The sequence below is a fragment of the Sminthopsis crassicaudata genome, chromosome 2 (genome assembly GCF_048593235.1).
Source record: "Sminthopsis crassicaudata isolate SCR6 chromosome 2, ASM4859323v1, whole genome shotgun sequence".
Taxonomy (NCBI): Eukaryota; Metazoa; Chordata; class Mammalia; order Dasyuromorphia; family Dasyuridae; genus Sminthopsis; species Sminthopsis crassicaudata.
In genome coordinates this window covers 250,538,707-250,557,797 of record NC_133618.1, presented here as the reverse complement: position 1 = coordinate 250,557,797, position 19,091 = coordinate 250,538,707, and the positions used below count along the sequence as shown (strand labels likewise).

Below are 19,091 nucleotides of genomic sequence, written 5' to 3'. Positions count from 1 at the left end.
ATAGGTGACCTCAGTGATCATTCTGGGAAATGATTCTATTATTTTATAGGAAAAGCAACTATCAGACCTCAAGCAGAATAATGAAAAGTGAAGAAGGAGGTTTGGATGATTTTGAAATTTTCAAGAAGACCAAACAATGGTTACTTATACCTTTGGAATCTAATACTTAATGTGCAACAAGAAAATGGTATTTACACACATATATTGTATCTAGGTTATATTGTAACACATGTAAAATGTATGGGATTGCCTGTCATCTAGGGGAGGAAGTAGAGGGAGGGAGGGGATAATTTGGAAAAATAAATACAAGGGATAATGTTATAAAAAAAATTACTCATGCATATATACTATCAAAAAAATTTATAAATAAAATTAAAAAAAAAAAAAAAAAGAAGACCAAACAATGAGCTTGGGGTGAAGACATTTAGAGCAAGAAGATGACAATTCAATCTGGTGGAGAATTCACTGGAAAAAGCAAGATAAGACAAGTGAGTAGGACAATAGAACACTGACAAGGATTCATCTACTTGAATAGCTTGGTTGGTCCAAAAATAGCCATTAATGATTCAACATTTTCTTGCAAAAAAGTGTCTGGAAGAGGCCGTCATTCCTAAAAGAATATATGACACTGAAGAAAAAGGGAAGGAGAATGGGGCAGTTATGTGTCATAGTAGATGTGGAGGTAGGAAGGGAAGGAAACAAGGATTTATATAGCATTGATGATATGTTAGGCACTATGCTAAGGGGACAACTAGGTGGTGCAGTGGGCTTGGAGTCAGGAAGACTCATCTTTAGAAATTCAAATCTGGCCTCAGACACTTACTAGCTGGGTGACCCAGAGCAAGTCACTTAATTCAATTTGCCTCACAGTTCCTTATCTGTAAAAGGAATTGCAGAAGGAAATGGAAAAAATTTCATTATCTTTTTCAAGGAAAAAAACCCTAAAATGGGGTCACAGGAAGTCAGATACAATTGAATAACAAAAACCATAAGTGCTTTACAAAAATATCTCAATTGATTAAGTGCTGTTATTATCCCATTTTAGACCTGAGAAAACACACAGAGGTTAAATGATTTGCCTAGGGTCACACAACTAGGAATTGTCAGAGGCCAGATTTGATGTCAGCTCTTCCGGATTCCAGATTCTACAACTAGCATTCTCTCAGGTGAATCATCCAGCTGTCTCAGTAAGGTCCCAGACTCAGAATTGGGAAGACTTGGCTCCAAATCCTGCCTTAGATATATCAAATGAGTGACCTTGAGTAAGTTACTTACTTAATTTCCTTGGGCATCATTCCTTTTCTCTACAAAATGAGAAGCTGAACTTGATTTCCTCTAAGGATCCTTTCAGTTCTAAAGCTGTAATGTTATGAAGGATCAAAGAACACTAGAAATTAAGAGATGAGACTGTCTAAAGTATAGGGAACTGAACCCTCTGATAGGCAGGCAGCTGCTTATCTTTCAAGAAATGGTGATGTCTCTTTACAGGACTATTGGCTGTCAAATCATCTATTACAGGTCAGAGAAGGAAGAGAAGAAGCTTGGATAATGAAGCAAAACTCCCAGATGAGACAGCTATTTCTTGGTCTGATGGCAGCAAAGAGGTCTACTGTCTTTCTAAGGTATAAGACATGACAGACCTAGTCACAAATCTCACAGGACTAGTTAAAGCAGCTCACTAACTATCCATTTATGGTACTAGTATAATTACAAAAATATTCTATCAGAAGGAAAGCATTACTGAAGATTAGAAAGAAAAAAAAAAGTGAAAACCTTAGAAGCACAGACCGCTTTGTGTCTCCATCACTGCTGCTGAGGGATGGCAAAGCCTTCAAAAGAGTAAAGCAATGGAAAGATTTCCATGAACTGATGCTAACTGAAGTGAGCAGAAGCAAGAGAACATTGTACCCAGCAACAAAATTATGGGATGATCAGTGGTGATGGACTTGACTCTTTTTCAACAATGTGATGATTCAAGGCAATTTCAATAGATCTGGATTGGAAAGTGTCATCCATATCCAGAGAGAGAACTATGGAGATTGAATGTGGATCATAGCATAATATTTTCATGTTTTTGTTGTTGTTATTTGATTGCTTGTTCTTTTTTTCTTTCTCATGTTTTTTTTTTTTTTCACTTTTTATCTGATTTTTCTTGCACCACATAACAAATATGGAAATATATTTAGAAGAATTGCATATTTAATCTTTATTGATTTGCCTGCTGTTTTGGAGAGGGGAGAGGAGAGAATAAAAATTTGAAACACAAGGTTTTGCAAAGATGAATGTTGAAAATTATCTCTCTGCATGTATTTAGAAAAATAAAATACTATTTAAAAAAAAGTAAGGCAAATTTGGGAAGCTGGTGAAGGGGATGGAATTTGAGAATAGGATTTAAATTTTATTTATTTTTTTATTAGGTTCTTACTAGGTGCTAAGTCTGTACTTAACAATTCTCTAGCTCAGGGTTCACACCTTTAGTTTACACATTTAAAAATAGTTTACACCTTTAGACTTCTGAAAAGGAGTTTACCCCTTTAAAGGAGTTTACACCTTTAAAAGGAGAAAGTTCAGTGGCTGTAGGAGTTCCCACAAGCTCCTGGAAGTACCCACAAGCCCATTCTCTAGGAGGATAAAAGGAGGCAACATTGAGTCTGGAAGGAAGCAGTCTGGATTGGGTTAAGGACAAGACTTCCCAGGAGAACTTCAGGGAAACTGGAGGAGATTCAGAGCCAGGATTCAGGAAAAAGAGGATTTGAGATTCTACCCCCCTCTGGCTGGACGCTCCAAAAGCCTCCCAAGAAACCTGCTCACAGAGAAAAGGATTTACAAAAAAGAAACCTCCTCCCAGAGAAGGATTACAATTGAGAGACAACAGGACACTACAATTTGATGCCCAACGTGGGGCAAGGACTTATTCTGAGCCCTTCAGAGGAGCTAGCCCGGACTTAACAATTTTTATTATTATTATAGCTTTTTATTTACAAAACATAAGCATGGGTAATTTTTCAACACTGACCCTTGCAAAATCTACTATTCCAAATTTTCCCCTCCTTCCCCCCACCCTCTCCTCTAGATGGCAGGTAGTCTAATACATGTTAAATATGTTAAAGTATATGTTAAATAGGATTTAAAATTTAAAACCACAGCACAAAATATAGGAATGACAAGTTCCTGGTCAGAGAATTAAATCTAATGAAGGGCTCTGAAAAATATATTTGCCTAGAATCTTACAAATCTAATCAAAATTACTTTAAACTCTCTTGAGAGTATAGGAATAAATGGACTATTCCTTAGAATAATCAGGAGCATATATTTAAGACCGTCAGTAAGCATAATATGCAATAGAAATAAACTGCAACCTTTCCCAGTAAGATCAGGAGTGAAACAAGGTTGCCCACTATCACCATTACTATTCAATATAGTACTAGAAACGCTAGCCTTGGCAATAAGAGCCAAGAAAGAGATTCAAGGATTTAGAGTAGGAAATGAGGAAATCAAACTATCACTCTTTGCAGATGACATGATGGTATACTTAGAGAATCCCAAAGACTCTGCTAAAAAGCTATTAGAAATAATTCAAAATTTCAGCAAAGTGGCAGGATACAAAATAAATCCACATAAATCCTCAGCATTTTTATATATCACTAACAAAATGCAACAGCAAGAGATACAAAGAGAAATTCCATTCCAAACAAATGTTGAGAGTATAAAGTATTTGGGAATCCATCTGCCAAAGAAAAGTCAGAATTATATGAGAAAAATTACAAAACACTTGCCACAAAAATAAAGTCAGATTTAAATAATTGGAAAGACATTCAGTGCTCTTGGATAGGCCGAGCGAATATAATAAAGATGACAATACTCCCCAAACTAATCTATTTATTTAGTGCTATACCAATCAGACTCCCAAGAAACTATTTCAATGACCTAGAAAAAATAACAACAAAATTCATATGGAAGAATAAAAGGTCGAGAATTGCAAGGGAACTAATGAAAAAAAACTCAGATGAAGGTGGTCTAGGTGTACCTGATCTAAAGCTATGTTATATAGCAGCAGTCACCAAAACCATTTGGTATTGGCTAAGAAATAGACCGGTAGATCAGTGGAACAGATTAGATACAAAGGACAAAAAAGGGTACATCTATAGCAATCTAATCTTTGACAAACCCAAAGATGCCAACATTAGGGATAAAAATTCATTATTTGGAAAAAACTGTTGGGAAAACTGGAAATTAATATGGCAGAAATTAGATATGGATCCACACTTAACACCATATACCAAGGTAAGATCAAAATGGGTCCATGATTTAGGCATAAAGAGTGAGATAATAAATAGATTAGAGGAACAGAGGATAATCTACCTCTCAGACCTGTGGAGGAGGAAGGAATTTATGACCAGAGGAGAACTAGAGATCATTATTGATCACAAAATAGAAGATTTTGATTACATCAAACTAAAAAGTTTCTGTACAAACAATACCAATGCAAACAAGATTAGAAGGGAAGTAACAAATTGGGAAAATATTTTTAAAAGCAAAGGTTCTGACAAAGGTCTCATTTCCAAAATATATAGAGAACTGACCCTAATTTATAAGAAACCGAACCATTCTCCAATTGATAAATGGTCAAAGGATATGAACAGACAATTCTCAGATGAAGAAATTGAAACTATATCCACTCATATGAAAGAGTGTTCCAAATCACTACTGATCAGAGAAATGCAAATTAAGACAACTCTGAGATACCACTACACACCTGTCAGATTGGCTAAGATGACAGGAACAAATAATGATGAATGTTGGAGGGGATGTGGGAAAACTGGGACACTAATACATTGCTGGTGGAGTTGTGAAAGAATCCAGCCATTCTGGAGAGCAATTTGGAACTATGCCCAAAAAGTTATCAAACTGTGCATACCCTTTGACCCAGCAGTACTACTACTGGGCTTATATCCCAAAGAAATACTAAAGAGCGGAAAGAGACCTGTATGTGCCAAAATGTTTGTTGTAGCTAGAAACTGGAAGATGAATGGATGTCCATCAGTTGGAGAATGGTTGGGTAAATTATGGTATATGAAGGTTATGGAATATTATTGCTCTGTAAGAAATGACCAGCAGGAGGAATACAGAGAGGCTTGGAGAGACTTACATCAACTGATGCTGAGTGAAATGAGCAGAACCAGAAGATCACTATACACTTCAACAACAATACTGTATGAGGATGTATTCTGATGGAAGTGGAAATCTTCAACATAAAGAAGAGCCAACTCACTGTCCAGTTGATCAACTGATGGACAGATGGGTAGCTACACCCAGAGAAAGAACACACTGGGAAGTGAATGTAAATTTGTTAGTCACTAATATCTGTCTGCCCTATGTGGTTGGGAAGCTGGACCACCTCTATCTAATCTGAAAAAAAACAGAAAATGCTTTACAAATATCTCATTTGATCTTCACAATCTTTTGGGTTAAGTGCTCTTTTTAATCCCATTTTAGAGTTGAGGAAACTGAAGCTCAGAGAGGTTAAATGACTTGGATTGGAAACCCATTCAGATTGGAAGATTGATGCAAGGACTTTTCTTACAACTTTGGGTTTTGCTTTTCTCAAGCAACCCATATATCTTATCTGAAACTTGGTCCCATACTGGTAAATCAGTTCTTGTTTCCATGATTCTTTGATTGAATGCAGATACTTAGGAAGAGTGGGACGCCTCTTTTTCTAATTTAGTTCATTTTCACCCACCCCCCAACTTGGAAAGTCCATCATTTTTCTCCCAACTAGAAATCAGATTACCTAATTTTGTATCCCAATTGTTTTCTTTAAATAAATTTATCTTATTTAATTGTTTTTAATGTATAAAAATCTGTCATCCTCTATATTCAGGATCCAGTGCTAAAACTGAGGGTCCTGGTCTCAATCTGTGAGGCAACTGGCATGCATTGCTTAATAAAATGATATGCTTAGAAGTTCAAACTATTCTTTAGTCATTCATTTTTCATTTGCCACACTCAGAATAATGTTTTAAAATGCATTAAATAAAATAGTTAGGTTTACAAAAGAAACTAGTAATACTGAAATATAATTTTATATATATATATAAAAGTTCAAAAAATCCTGACATAGGGTTGCCATAGCAACGGCACAAGACAAAAGGAATAGTGACATCCAAAAATTCATGGGAGACAAAATCCAATAAAGAAGCTTGCAGTAAAACACAAAGTCTTCAGATATCTTTGAGCAAATACTCAAAGTATATTCATACTTTGTATATACTGTTATACAACAAAGTATATACATATTTTGTAATATACTGTTATACAACAGGTCAATTAGTGGTCCCAATTCAAGAAGATAAAATTGACCTCACGATATTATTGAGACTAGGTAGGATGAGATACACAACTGGAATGTGGCTCTGGGGCAGACTTTATCCAAAAGGAGTAAGATTGGTAAAAAGTTGAAAGATGGCAGAATTCTACTATTTATTAAGATTATACTCATGTAAGAAAATATAAGTTTTATAGGAAGAAGTGGGCAAAATAAATCTCTCTCTCTCTCTCTCTCTCTCTCTCTCTCTCTCTCTCTCTCTCTCTCTCTCTCTCTCTCCTCCCCTTTTCCTTTCTTTGCTCTTTTCTATCCCCCCCCCTCTATAAACTGGACAGCTAATACTTTCTTAACTTGCCTTAATAATAGTCAACTCTTTCAAAAGTTGAACAAAATAGCAAAAGAAAACTTTTTTTTTCTGGATCTGACTCACATTAACAAAGATGAACTAACTGGTTGCTAGGTTGGAAATGTTATTAGAATTTCTGATAAAAGAGAAGAAGACATGAACTGTAGAATTTTAGAATAGGTGATTGAAGGACAGGATGAGTAGGATCTCATGGCTTAAGATTTCTATAGGAAAAGTTAGTCCAAGAGAAATGAAAAGCTCTCAGGAATGAAACCTGAACAATTTGGAGTAATTTGGAAAAATTATTAAACTGTCTCTACCCTTTGACCCAGAGATCTCACTGAAGAAAATATACTGAAAGGAGGCTAAAGACAAAAATTAATGATACACACACATATATATATATATATATACATATATATATGTATATATATATATATGTGTGTGTGTGTGTCTGTGTATGTATATATATATATATATATGTGTGTGTGTGTGTATATATATATATATATCTCAGTACTTTTAGAGGTAGCAAAGAACTGGAAACAATTGATTCCTTACCAGCTGTAGAATAGCTGATGCACACACATTTGGTTTATAAATGCAATAGAATATTGTCATGTTAACAAGAAACAAGAAAGGTATTCATAGAAAAATAGAAGGCCTTGAATGAATAGATGTAGAGTAAAAAAAGCAAAACCAAGAAAACAATGTAAATGAAAGCAACAAGCAAAGTTGAAGGAATGCATATAAGCATAATATTAAGTCCTGTAGAAGAGGTAAGAAAATATACTTCCTTTTGTTGGAGAGGAGAGGAGCTGTGGATGTAGAATTTAGCATACACTCTCAAATATGATTACTGTATATATTGATTTTGCTTAACTGTTTTTTTTTGTTATTTTTTTACTATCATAAGGGAAGGTTCACTGTGAGTATGTATTAGGAAAGCATACATCCAGAAATGACATCACTGAAAGAAAAAAGAAAAGCAAAGAAAAAATTCTGAAAATGCAAAGGGAAAAAATTTCAATTCAGAGAAAAAAATGAAGTGGTCTAAAAGAACAAAAGTAGATGTTTTAGAAACTCACCAATCAACTTAAATTTTAAAAAACATGCAGAAGATGAAAACAAGAGAAGGCAATAGAGGATAAATATAAACATATGAGATGGTCCTGCAACCATTCAGATTAGTCATCTTGAAATTAGAATGAGCTGAACCTGTGACAAATCAGAAGCATGAAAAAAATCGATGTGGTTTAAAAAAAAAAAAAAAAAAAAACAATACTGTGGGAAAGAGTACCACCAAAGCAGGGAAAGGACTACTATTTGAGTAGATAAGTTCAGTGATAATAGATGATGGAAAGAAGACAGACTTTTTCTGAGACAATACCATGTGGTAGATAGGGTATTGTACCCAGAGTCAGGAAGATGGGTTCTAATCTTATCTCAGGCACTTATTAGCTGGGAGATGCAGATTAAGACATTTAACTTCTCTGTGCTTTATTAACTTTTCTATGCTTAATCTGTCAAATTAGGGTACTAGACTAAGTGGCTTCTCAGGTCTCTTCCAGCTTTGACTCAATAATCTTAAAACAAGTAGAGAAGATAGTAAGCAGGCACCATGATGGTAAAAGAGCTAACCTTGATAAATTCAAGTTAATAGATACAGATGAACTACATCCTGGGATGCTGAAAAAAGTGGCAGAGGTAAACATGGAACAGCCATTAGTGATCTTTGAGACTATGGATGGGGAAAAAAAGTCACAGGAATAAATGAAGAGAAACATTATCTCTTAAGAACTTTAGAATTGGGGCAGCTAGGTGGCACAGTGGATAGAGCACCAGCCCTGAAGTCTGGAAGACCTGAGTTCAAATCTGGCCTCAGACACTTAATACTTCCTGAATGTGTGACCCTATGCAAGTTGCTTAACTCCACTTACCTCAGCCAAAAAAAAAAAAAAAAAAAAAAAAAAAAAAAAAAAAAGAACCTTAGAACCAATTGTATGACAGGGGAGACACTGGTATAGGACCACCCAGCATGGCAAGCCCTTATCAGAAAAGGTGATCTGCTTTATGAGCAAAGCAAACTCTAGATGTGCAAAATTAGAGAAGTCCCCAAATGTTTGCATGTATTATTTATATCTGACATGTGGCAGAGTATCCCAAGCTCATATTGATCTGCTCAGCCACAGTTGAACACATTGTAACTTGCCTCTAACATAATGATGTCATTTTGGTCCTCTTTGAGAACAAAGGACAACAACCAATCAACATAAGTTGTGCTTCTTTTGTTGAGGATAAAGGAACCTATCAGCTCAACTTTTAAAAAGCAAGTCAATATAAACACTGTGTATAATATCAGCCTACCATATAAACATATCATATAATTCTTTATCAATAGACAAAGTAGGATAGCCTCAACATTGCAACAGCCTCCTTCCAAAAGTATGCCTCTAAATATACTTAGCAATAAAACTGAACTGAAATGAGTGTTCCCTTGGATATTAAAAGGAAAAAGGGAGTCAACCCATAGAAGACATGGCAATGTTGTTTTTCTCACCGTATCCTTGTTGCTGTCCTGGGTAGCTCTGTTGGTTTGGGTATTGCTGCTGTGAATACGTCTGTTGTTGGGCAGCTCCCTGCTGATATCCAGCCTGCTGCTGGCTATACTGAGAATTTCCTAAAATAGGAAAGCAGAGCTCATTTGAAATGATTTCATTATCTAACTTTAGTTGTTAATCAATAACTGAAATTTCTTGAGATCTTTAGAGTCTGTTACTTAAACAGATTTGATTTAGATATTTTCGTGGTTCAAATACTTGAAAATTTGTTTCAGAGAAAAAGAGCCCATAAATTTCCTTCAAAGAGAACTCATTTCCAATCCAAACACTTCTACTGAAGACTGCACTTAGTTTTTCAAAGGAGTGGCTACTGAAAACTCAGTTTGGAAGTAATTGAATATAGAGAGAAAGAAAAGAAGGTGGAACTAGTTTTTTTTTTTTTTTCACATTTGTAAAGTTAGGTTTTAAAAACTGAGGACCTTCAGGGTCCTAGAGAATTTAGAACAAAACATATCTTCTCTCTCTTGGCTAAGAGATGGACGATTACCAAGATAATATATTGTAACTACTGTCAGACAATGCTTATGTATCAGATTTTTTGCTTAATATTCTTCTTTGTCAAAATGGAAAGGAGGTAGAGGATTTCTGTGATATAAAGACAAAAGGCATCAATAAACTGCACCTTAAAAAAGAAATTAAAGGCCTTTAGTAATAAGAACACAGAACAATGATCTAGGAGTTTAGAGGAATTGATCTAATGATCTCATTTAGGAAAATCTTTTCACTGGCAAGAAAGCCAGACCTCTCAGCAATTTCTGTATCTAAATTACAGCTGAGTAGAAGGGCCCAGCATTGAGAAGATAGAATCTAGGAAAAGGAGTCCAAAAACTAACATATTCATTTTTAATTATAGCAGTGGCCATAGTCTCTGTGAAATGGTCAATGGGAAGGTGATACAGCATTCTAACTCTTAAGATCAATGATTTGCTTAACATATCTCTTCAGTCTGTCACTGAAACACTCCCTTTTTCTGGGAATCTTTCTTAGAGAGTCAGTAGGGTGCAGAAGAAAGAAGACTAACTATGAAGACAAAGGACTTGTGTTCAAATCTTACTTCAATCTATGTATGTATCTATGTAATCATGGGCAAGTTCACTTCCTTGGGTCTATTTTATGGATGCGTTGAACTCTGAGATCCCTTATAGTTCAATATCAATAATCCTATGAATCATATTTTCTATGAAACTAATCTTTATCATATTTTATATAGTGTTTCAGAATTCAAAAGGACCCCATAAATTATGCAATTCCTTAATTTCATGTACAAGTAAGTAGGCTACATTTGCAAAGTGGAAAATACTAGTAGGGTTTTTAAAGAGGGAATTTTATGACATTTTGGATATAGAGACAAAAGGAACTGAAATTTTGACCTGAATTTACTAATTACACGTACTAATAAAAATCCATGTTTTTGGGGGCAGCTAGGTGGTGCAGTGGATAGAACACCAGCCTTGAATTCAGGAGGACTCGAGTTCAAATCTGGTCTCAAACACTTCTTAGCTGTGTGACCCTGGGCAAGTCACTTAACCCCAGCCTCAAAAAAAAAAAAAATCCATGTTTTTCTTTTGCTTCTTCTTTTCTTTATCCTGTTATTAAAGCTTTAATTCTTACTTTAAAAAACTACTTAGTCCCACTTAGCATTCATTGTGAAACATCATTAAAAAAAAAAAAATCTGTCAGAGACTGGTTTTTGTACTAAACAGGAAAAAAGAATTTTTATTATGAAATGACTGCATTACCAAGCAATTATATAAAAGCTAAAGAGTGATATTAGCCATTACTGTATTTTAAAGTACTTCAACTAAGTCTTCCTAATATGACTCTAAAGAGTTGCCATTTCAGATTCAGCTGTTTAATTGCATTCAACAATTTTCAAAACATCTTTATAAATAGACTCTATTTGTCTTTTTAAATAATTTTCTTTTGAGCAGGGCTTTGTTTAAAAAAAAACATGTAAAGTACACATTGCTTTTAATTTGCAATTTGTTGAATCCTAAATCTGCATTAATTCCAGTTCTTATGAAGCACACAGTGGGGGCAGATGGGATCTAAGAAATTGTTTACTCATTTCCAGCACAGAAAATACAAATAAACAGCATGGTCTGAAATGGATAGTTTTTCTAATCAAAAACTGTCCCAGAGGTAAGAAAATGGAGTCATGGTCACAAAAGTGCCAGGACACAGCATCTGGTGTCCAAAAATCCTCCTCTCACCCTCACATCCCCCATATTTGTTCAGTTTATTTTTAGCATTATTTTATTCATTACTCTTAGAAGGAAAAAATAAAGTGAAATTATTTGTTTCAGTAAGATTTAGTAATCTTTTTTATTGGAATTACTTAAAAACTATGGGGGAAATTCAATTTGCAATTACATAGAACAACAAAACAAATGGAAGCTCTTGAATAAAAGTTGTATTTTTCATTTGATACTTGAATAACCTAATTTAAGTCTTTCCAATTATTAAGCATCCTTAGAATATTTCAGCAGTCATTAACTTCTGTTAATCTTTTCTGAAAAGTATAACTCTGGTTCCAACAATAGAGTGGCAAATGAAGCAATACTGTTAAATGAAGGAGACAATTCTCAAAATTGCTTCATTTTCGACCTTCTTTTCATGCCTCTAAGGCAAAATGAGTTTTCCTAAACATATTAAGGTAGCTATTTCTGGGTTTGTATAGTACCATGTTTATTCTTCATATACTGATGACAAGTTATATATACTGCTTGAGCAAAAAGAGACCATATTTAGCTGGGGAAAATAGCTAGCCCTTCAATAGGAACAAAATAAAGGGAGAAGTATCAAAGCATAGGCATCAAAAGTATAGTCATCCTGACTGCCTCTTCAACAGTGATCAAGAATATTCCATAAAACCAGTAGAACTAAAGCACAACAAAATGCACATTTGTATCTTTCCACAGCTGTGCCATCAGTAACAGAACCTCTTCACACCAGCAAAATCTGTGCTTCTAATGGAAAATTAATAATGACTATTGTTGTAGGAATATGGCAACATAGTGTGGTGACCCAAGAAAACATAACATTTGTTGTTATTTGTGAAAATACTGATGCCTGATAAAACATGGTGTTCTCTAGAAAATTTTCTGCTCTACAGTACTAATATAAAAACAACCAGAATAATTTTATTTTATTTTACTTCCCCCCCCCCCAGGCTGGGGTTAAGTGACTTGCCCAGGGTCACACAGCTAGGAAGTGTTAAGTGTCTGAGACCATATTTGAACTCAAGTCCTCCTGAATTCAAGGCTGGTGCTCTATCCACTGCACCACCTAGCTACCCCAACCAGAATAATTTTAAAGGCAGAATATGGTTAGAGAATGAATTAGAAATAGCAAAAAACCTTTATCCAAATCAAAATTTGCCAAAGTAAGAAAATTTGAAAGGTAAATGAATAGCTACTATTTCAAAGGGAATAGAAGCAGTTTGGGAGTATGGAAATTAGCATTGGATTTTTAGTTACAAAGGGCCTGGTTCTATAACCACAGTTCTTAGATGTGAGATCCTGGGCTAATCCCTTAACCATTCTGAGTTTCAACTTCTCCACATATAAAATAAAGAAAATGTTTGCAGTACCTACTTCCTAAGGTCACTGTGAGGACAGGTGCTTTGTAAATCTTTAAATGCTTTGTTAACATGAATTATTATGAACCATAAGATTTTAAAATCTCCCATGGCAACCATGGACATTGTTCTGAATATTCTAAAGAAAAAAAATGGTCAGCCAGTTATTTTCTGGTAACATGTCAAGATATGCACAGGAAATCAACCAAATTGCAAAAATCTTAACCTTTTAGAATTTCCAGTTGTATTTCAATAATATAAAAATTGCAAAAATAATATTCTATGACATCATTGCCAAGGGCTGTTTAGCTCCATGGGGAGAGGCTTTATTTAAATTTCAATTTCTCCCATTGCTTAAGAGAGCTCAAGTTAAAGAACATATCTAAGTAAGTATCTGTTGAATAAACAAATGAAAGAATGAATAATGTTAAATCTCCTGGAAACCTTTGATAATTTACTCCATTCAGATCAATTCTTGACTCTAGATTTGAGTGTTTGCACTGTCATATTTAAACACACACTTGTAGAAGAGTACATTTGTTATTTTGACTAGACTGTTGGCTCTCCCTCCACAATATTTTTCATTTTCATTTGGTTTTGGTTTTGTCAGTCTGGTCCTATGATTTCTTTGGTATGGAAAACTCCCTCTGTGAACACAGATCAGCAAATCCATTACAACTTAAATGGTTTACAGAGTTGATTGGAGCACTGAGAATAACTATTTTCAGGGCACATATCCAACATATGTCACAGGTGGAATTTTAACTTGGGTCTATCTGATTTGGAGGCCAGTTTTCCATATATCTTATTACACTACCTAAAATCTGACACTTGCTAATTGTATGATTTGTGATATGTCACATAACTTCCCCTAAGCTCAGTTTGTCACCTGTAACATGGAAAGCACAAAGATATAACAACAATAATAATTTTATATTTGTGTATTACATTTGTGAAATGTGCACTTCTTTAGAATTACAAATTCTAAAACTGGCTTTTTGCATAACTTAAATGATACTATTTTTCATTCCACATTTATAATTTGTCTCCAACTCACAAGTCAATGCAATGGGCCAAACTTCTGCTTTTCTTATTTATTCTAAGATTCTTTAGTCACTTTAAGGTTAATGTTTAAGTATCTGATTTTATTTTCCTTAGACATAAAGTAAATGTGATAGCCAATGAATAATCTATATATCAGATTTCAGAAAGTGTCTAAATCAATAAAAAACTATGTTTAATGGAAAGATATTTCCCTAACTGCAATATTATAATTTGCCAAATTATATAAAGTATTCCTCACTTTTTATTAACTTCTACAGATTTAGAGCAGTGATTCTCAAAAGATGTGTAGATAACTAGCATGCTATAAATTTCACTAAGTATACATGAAATTTTGGACTTTGTTACTGCAGATAAAAGAAAATATATAGATAACTTTATTTAATATAAACTTTATTACCCAGCACAAACAGTTCAAATGCTAATTCTCCTTGTGCTTAGCATAGTTCCTGGCAATAAGTGAACACTCACTATATGCATATTTATTGATTACTGAATATGGCTATTACACATTTAAGTATTTGTCAGCCAAAAAAAGTCAATTAGTGTTCTCACCTCCTTCATAGTAATGCTGAGTAGAATCCTCAAATGACCTATCATAGCTCTGTTCAGTGTAAGATGACTGTTGATATGCATAATCACCATGTCCTGAAATCAAAGGAACACAGAGACAAAATCAAAGCTGAGAAACACCTTTATGATATGTATGGTTGTAGGGAATGTGGAATGAGACATGCCCCACATCATGTCGACAAATACCATATAGAAAGGCCAGCAACCCACATGATCTGTCACAGGACTCATAATTACTAAGGCCCTCAGAGAACTTCTAATACAACTCCATCATTCTATAAATGGGGAAACTAAGGCTGAGAAAGGTGAGCAAAACTTGTCCAAGTCATAAAGTTAGCAAGCAGCAAAACTAGGATTGTAGATATATTACAAATAAACTTCACTATTATATAGTTCTCATGGAACTAACTCTTCCCCAGAACACCATTTTGCCTAAAAGTTTCCTTCCTCTTTGCCTTTCTTCCATCCTTTTCTTTATTTCTTCCTTCCTTCCCTACCTTTTCTCTTTCCTTTTTTCTTAATATTAGGCAAGATATAGTTATATGTTCACATTTGAGGGTATATGATCTAACCTATGATTTATCTCAATCTGTTCACTGGTTTATTTTTCATACCCTACATGTAACTTGTACTTTCCTGATCCTAAGTCTTTATTCATACCATTCTACTCTCCTGAAATATTCTTTCAATGTCTTCAGTCCTCCATTCTTGGAAAGGAAACTGAACCCACCTTTCAAGACCCAGATCAATTTTCCCCCTCTTTAAGCAGCGTCTACCAATTCCTGCTAGCCTCTACCTAGTCTTGATCTACAGAACTTTGTTTTGTGCCCCAATCTAATAATGCTTTGGGGCTTACTTATAATTAAATGTGTCTTCTTGGCTAAGCTACATAAACTCCTGGAATGCAGGAATTTATATAGGCTAAATTTCACATATTATTATTATTCCATATCTTTGTTTCTCTCTCTCTTATACATAATATATGTTTAATAAATACTTACTGAATTAATGCAAAGATGGGCCTTGTTATAAGGGGATTCTGAAATGTTATCTCTCCTCGATTCTATCTCACAGAATCCCTCAAGCATAATCTTTTACAAGAAGCCTTTCCTGGTTCCATCAAATGCTAACATCATCTTTCCTTAAACTAATTTGCATTTATTTTATATTTACTCTTTATATACTGATATATATTCATGTTGTCACCCTCCCCTTCAACAAATACAAATTCCTTGAGTGCAACAACTATTACATTTTTGTCTTTGCATCTCTAAGCTTACTGCATTGTCTAGCACTTTATGTTAATTGATTGGGTCTACCATTTATAAAAAAGGTTTTATGTAATAATAATTCTCCACATCGCTCTTCTGTATGGGACTTCACAATTTAAAAGAGATGAGATGAGGAGAACATGCAGATTAAGAGAAGCAGAAAAGAATGGTTAAGAGTAGAAAGAAGCCCCCAAGAATAAAAGATATTGGATTATTTACCCTAAAGAAGAAAAGACCAAAAGGTGATTTAATAGGAAGGAAAAGAACTCGAAAAAAAATTAGCGGACTCTTGTTAAATGCTGGCATAAGTTACCGAGTAAGGTTTTGGAATCTTCTGCCTTGGAATTCTTTAACAATGAGATTTATACACATCTTTCAAGAATATGTATCCATGCTTGGAGATGGGATAGGTCAGACAACTGACACCTTCCACCTTCCAACCCTACATTTCAAAGATTCTATACAGTGCCTTGGATGAAAAAAAAAAATTAAAAGCCCTCGGATGAAATCAAGGGTGAGGGTGCAGCACTAATGGGTTCAATTTAAATTCTGTCACTTTGGTAGCTCCTATTTCAAATTACAACAGAAATGGCCTAAAGCTAATGGATTCATTCTAATCTACACTATCAGATGCATAACCAAATATCTAGCTCTTGATCAAAGAAGACCCAAGTCTGGTTTGCTGGATGGGTAGTCCTGTGGGTTACAAATGAGATTTCATAGCAGAATCCTACGTGAGAAAAAAACAAAGAACAACAACCTGGAGGCCTTAAAGAAACTAAAATGGCCTGAATGCTATAAATCTCTCAGAGCTTATAGGTGTGTTGTAAGTCATTCATAAATTTAAAAAAATTGCAGCAAGTTTTCAGTTCTCCCACCCTCACTCCACAGGAAAGTTACCATCTGGATAATATTGCTGGTTCATTGGTTCAGATGCGCCTTGACCATGGCTGTATTGCTCACTATAATACTCTTCTTGCCCCATATACTGCTGAGAAGAACCTACAAAAGTCAGAGAAAACAAAATGTGGCCAATTGCCTCTAAACCTAAGAATATGTCATCTAGTCTTATATTTCTAAATACCCATGTGTATATACATATATACTATTTAATCTATAATAACTGGATTTCAGGGATATATTGCTCTATATAAAAGAAAACACTGCTTTGATTTAAAAAATATATATATACTAACAATAAGGTTGGTTTTTATAGACCCCATAATGTGACAAAATCTAAAATAATAGTATTTACTGGTATTCTCCAACTTGCCCCCATAAAGGACCATGTATCTTACATTTGTCTCAACAGAATACTTTATCTAGGAACTCCCAAGAACTCACCCAAATATTTAGTCATGCAGTTCTCAAAAACTCTCATTACTTCAACAATGTACTTGAATAACCAGCATTTCTCCTCTTGGCATTTTGTACTCTCAATTTATTTCCAGGCTTTTCAATTATTGCACTAGACCAAAGTACAGATGGACTCTGCTCTAACTGAATTGTGAAATGGATCATGAGTGTCATTATCTTGCTAAAATTGACATGGAGTAATACAGAAAGGAAGCATTGATACATCATTAGAAAACTCAGCCCTCCTCACTTTTTCTATGTTCTTTCTTAACACAATCTGTATTCCTTTTGCAGAACTGGGGAATGAATTATAGTCAGTGTGAAAAACCAAATTTGTTTTTCTGGAAACATCTTTGGATTTTACCTTGCTGTGAAGGACGGTATGGACCCATTGGTCGCTGACCCATCATGCTGCTTCCTTGGTTGCTTTGACTCATCATTGCAATAGAGGACTGTCCTTGGTAATGCTGGCTTCCACCTTGTGCAGAATTGTAATGGGATGTTGCCGCTTGCTGGTGCATCATGGAGACTACATAACACATACAGAATACTTTCCTAAATGAGCCATCACAGTTATCTCCCTCCCATACCACACACATTTCTTAAAACCAAGATTATAACTATTATAATGAATTCTTTCACTCTCTTCCTATTATTCCACACAAATGACTATGAAATTTATTAATTTCCCCCCTCAATATCCAGATTAAATTTCCTGCATACTAACCTGAACCAATATCCTACTACATGGTCAGATCACCCATCTTTTTCAGTCAGCTATTTTAAAACGTACCTACATTCAGAAAATAACAGAAAGCATGGTTGTAGCAGGGTTACCAAAGGGGATCTTACACTGCATATAGAAATGTCACTATTCTAGTTCCTATTCTCCTGGCATTGAAGCCTTTAAGATTTATCTTTCAAATAAACACACTCTTTTTTTCCCTTACCCTACTTTATATGGAGGCCTAGGTCTCATAAAAATTAAAACTGAGATGTTCTATTGCTCACTGTAATTTTTCTGAAGCATTCTTAAGTGAGTGGTATGTTATTTTATAAACATTTATCAGGACAAAATTTCGCTTCTGTGCAAAAAAAAAAAAAAAAAAAAGTTCATTATCTCATGCTACATCCCTTTTAGAACACCAAGGAACTGCCTGCAGTCCAAAGTACAGCAAGGGGAACAGGATGAATTACCTGGGTTGGATTGCATGTTGATATTGGTTCTAGATACATAATTCCCTATGGATCCTTGGCCCTGCATTGGCACATTTTGAGAAGCAGGCACAGTGTGGCTATACCCTGGTCCCGTCCCATGGCTGCTGACTGTCATGCTCATAGAAGTTGTTGGCATTGTGTTCTGTCCTGATTGCTGCATGGACACATGGTTAGGACCTATTTCAAAGAGGCAATAGCAAGAATAAAAATAATATAAACAATAACAATTCATACTTATACCATGATTTATAGTTTGTAAAATGCTTTTTATAAATATTATCCAACTATAGCTTTGGGTATTAGGACATGTATGCTTAAAGTTAAAAAAAAAACTAACCTAATCACAACATAAAACATATATGACATCTTATGGTTATGAAGTAATACACTTTTTTATTTAAGCTTCATAAAAACTTTTTGAAATCAGTCATATATTGTTTCCCACATTTTAGAGCTTGAGAAACTGAGGATCAGTTGAAATAAATACTCTTATCCAAGGTCACAGAGAAAGTAGCAGAGCCAAGGCTGCTTCTGCTAATGCTCTTCTACTACATATTCAGTAGAACCCTAAAAAAGCAATAAACCAAATGTCTCACAGAGGCCTGATGTGCATTCTATTTACAATGCTAAATTAATATAACTTGCTTTGAGATTTACTCATACATCAACCTTTCAGACCCAAGGCAAGAATTATTTCCCAAAATTACTCTTGGATTTCTAGATTTCTAGTCACTCT

General features: G+C 34.7%; 1 protein-coding gene across 1 annotated transcript in view; it reads right to left on the bottom strand.

Moving 5' to 3' along the window:
• SS18L1 (SS18L1 subunit of BAF chromatin remodeling complex) overlaps nucleotides 1-19,091 on the bottom strand; it is a 51,579-nt gene that overhangs the window by 3,647 nt on the left and 28,841 nt on the right. Inside the window, exons 5-9 of the mRNA XM_074288753.1 lie at nucleotides 18,335-18,532; nucleotides 17,502-17,666; nucleotides 16,682-16,783; nucleotides 14,493-14,585; nucleotides 9,235-9,354 (exon numbers count right to left, since the gene is read on the bottom strand). Of these exons, the coding sequence (XP_074144854.1) occupies nucleotides 9,235-9,354; nucleotides 14,493-14,585; nucleotides 16,682-16,783; nucleotides 17,502-17,666; nucleotides 18,335-18,532 (678 nt within the window). The remainder of the gene's footprint in view (nucleotides 1-9,234; nucleotides 9,355-14,492; nucleotides 14,586-16,681; nucleotides 16,784-17,501; nucleotides 17,667-18,334; nucleotides 18,533-19,091) is intronic.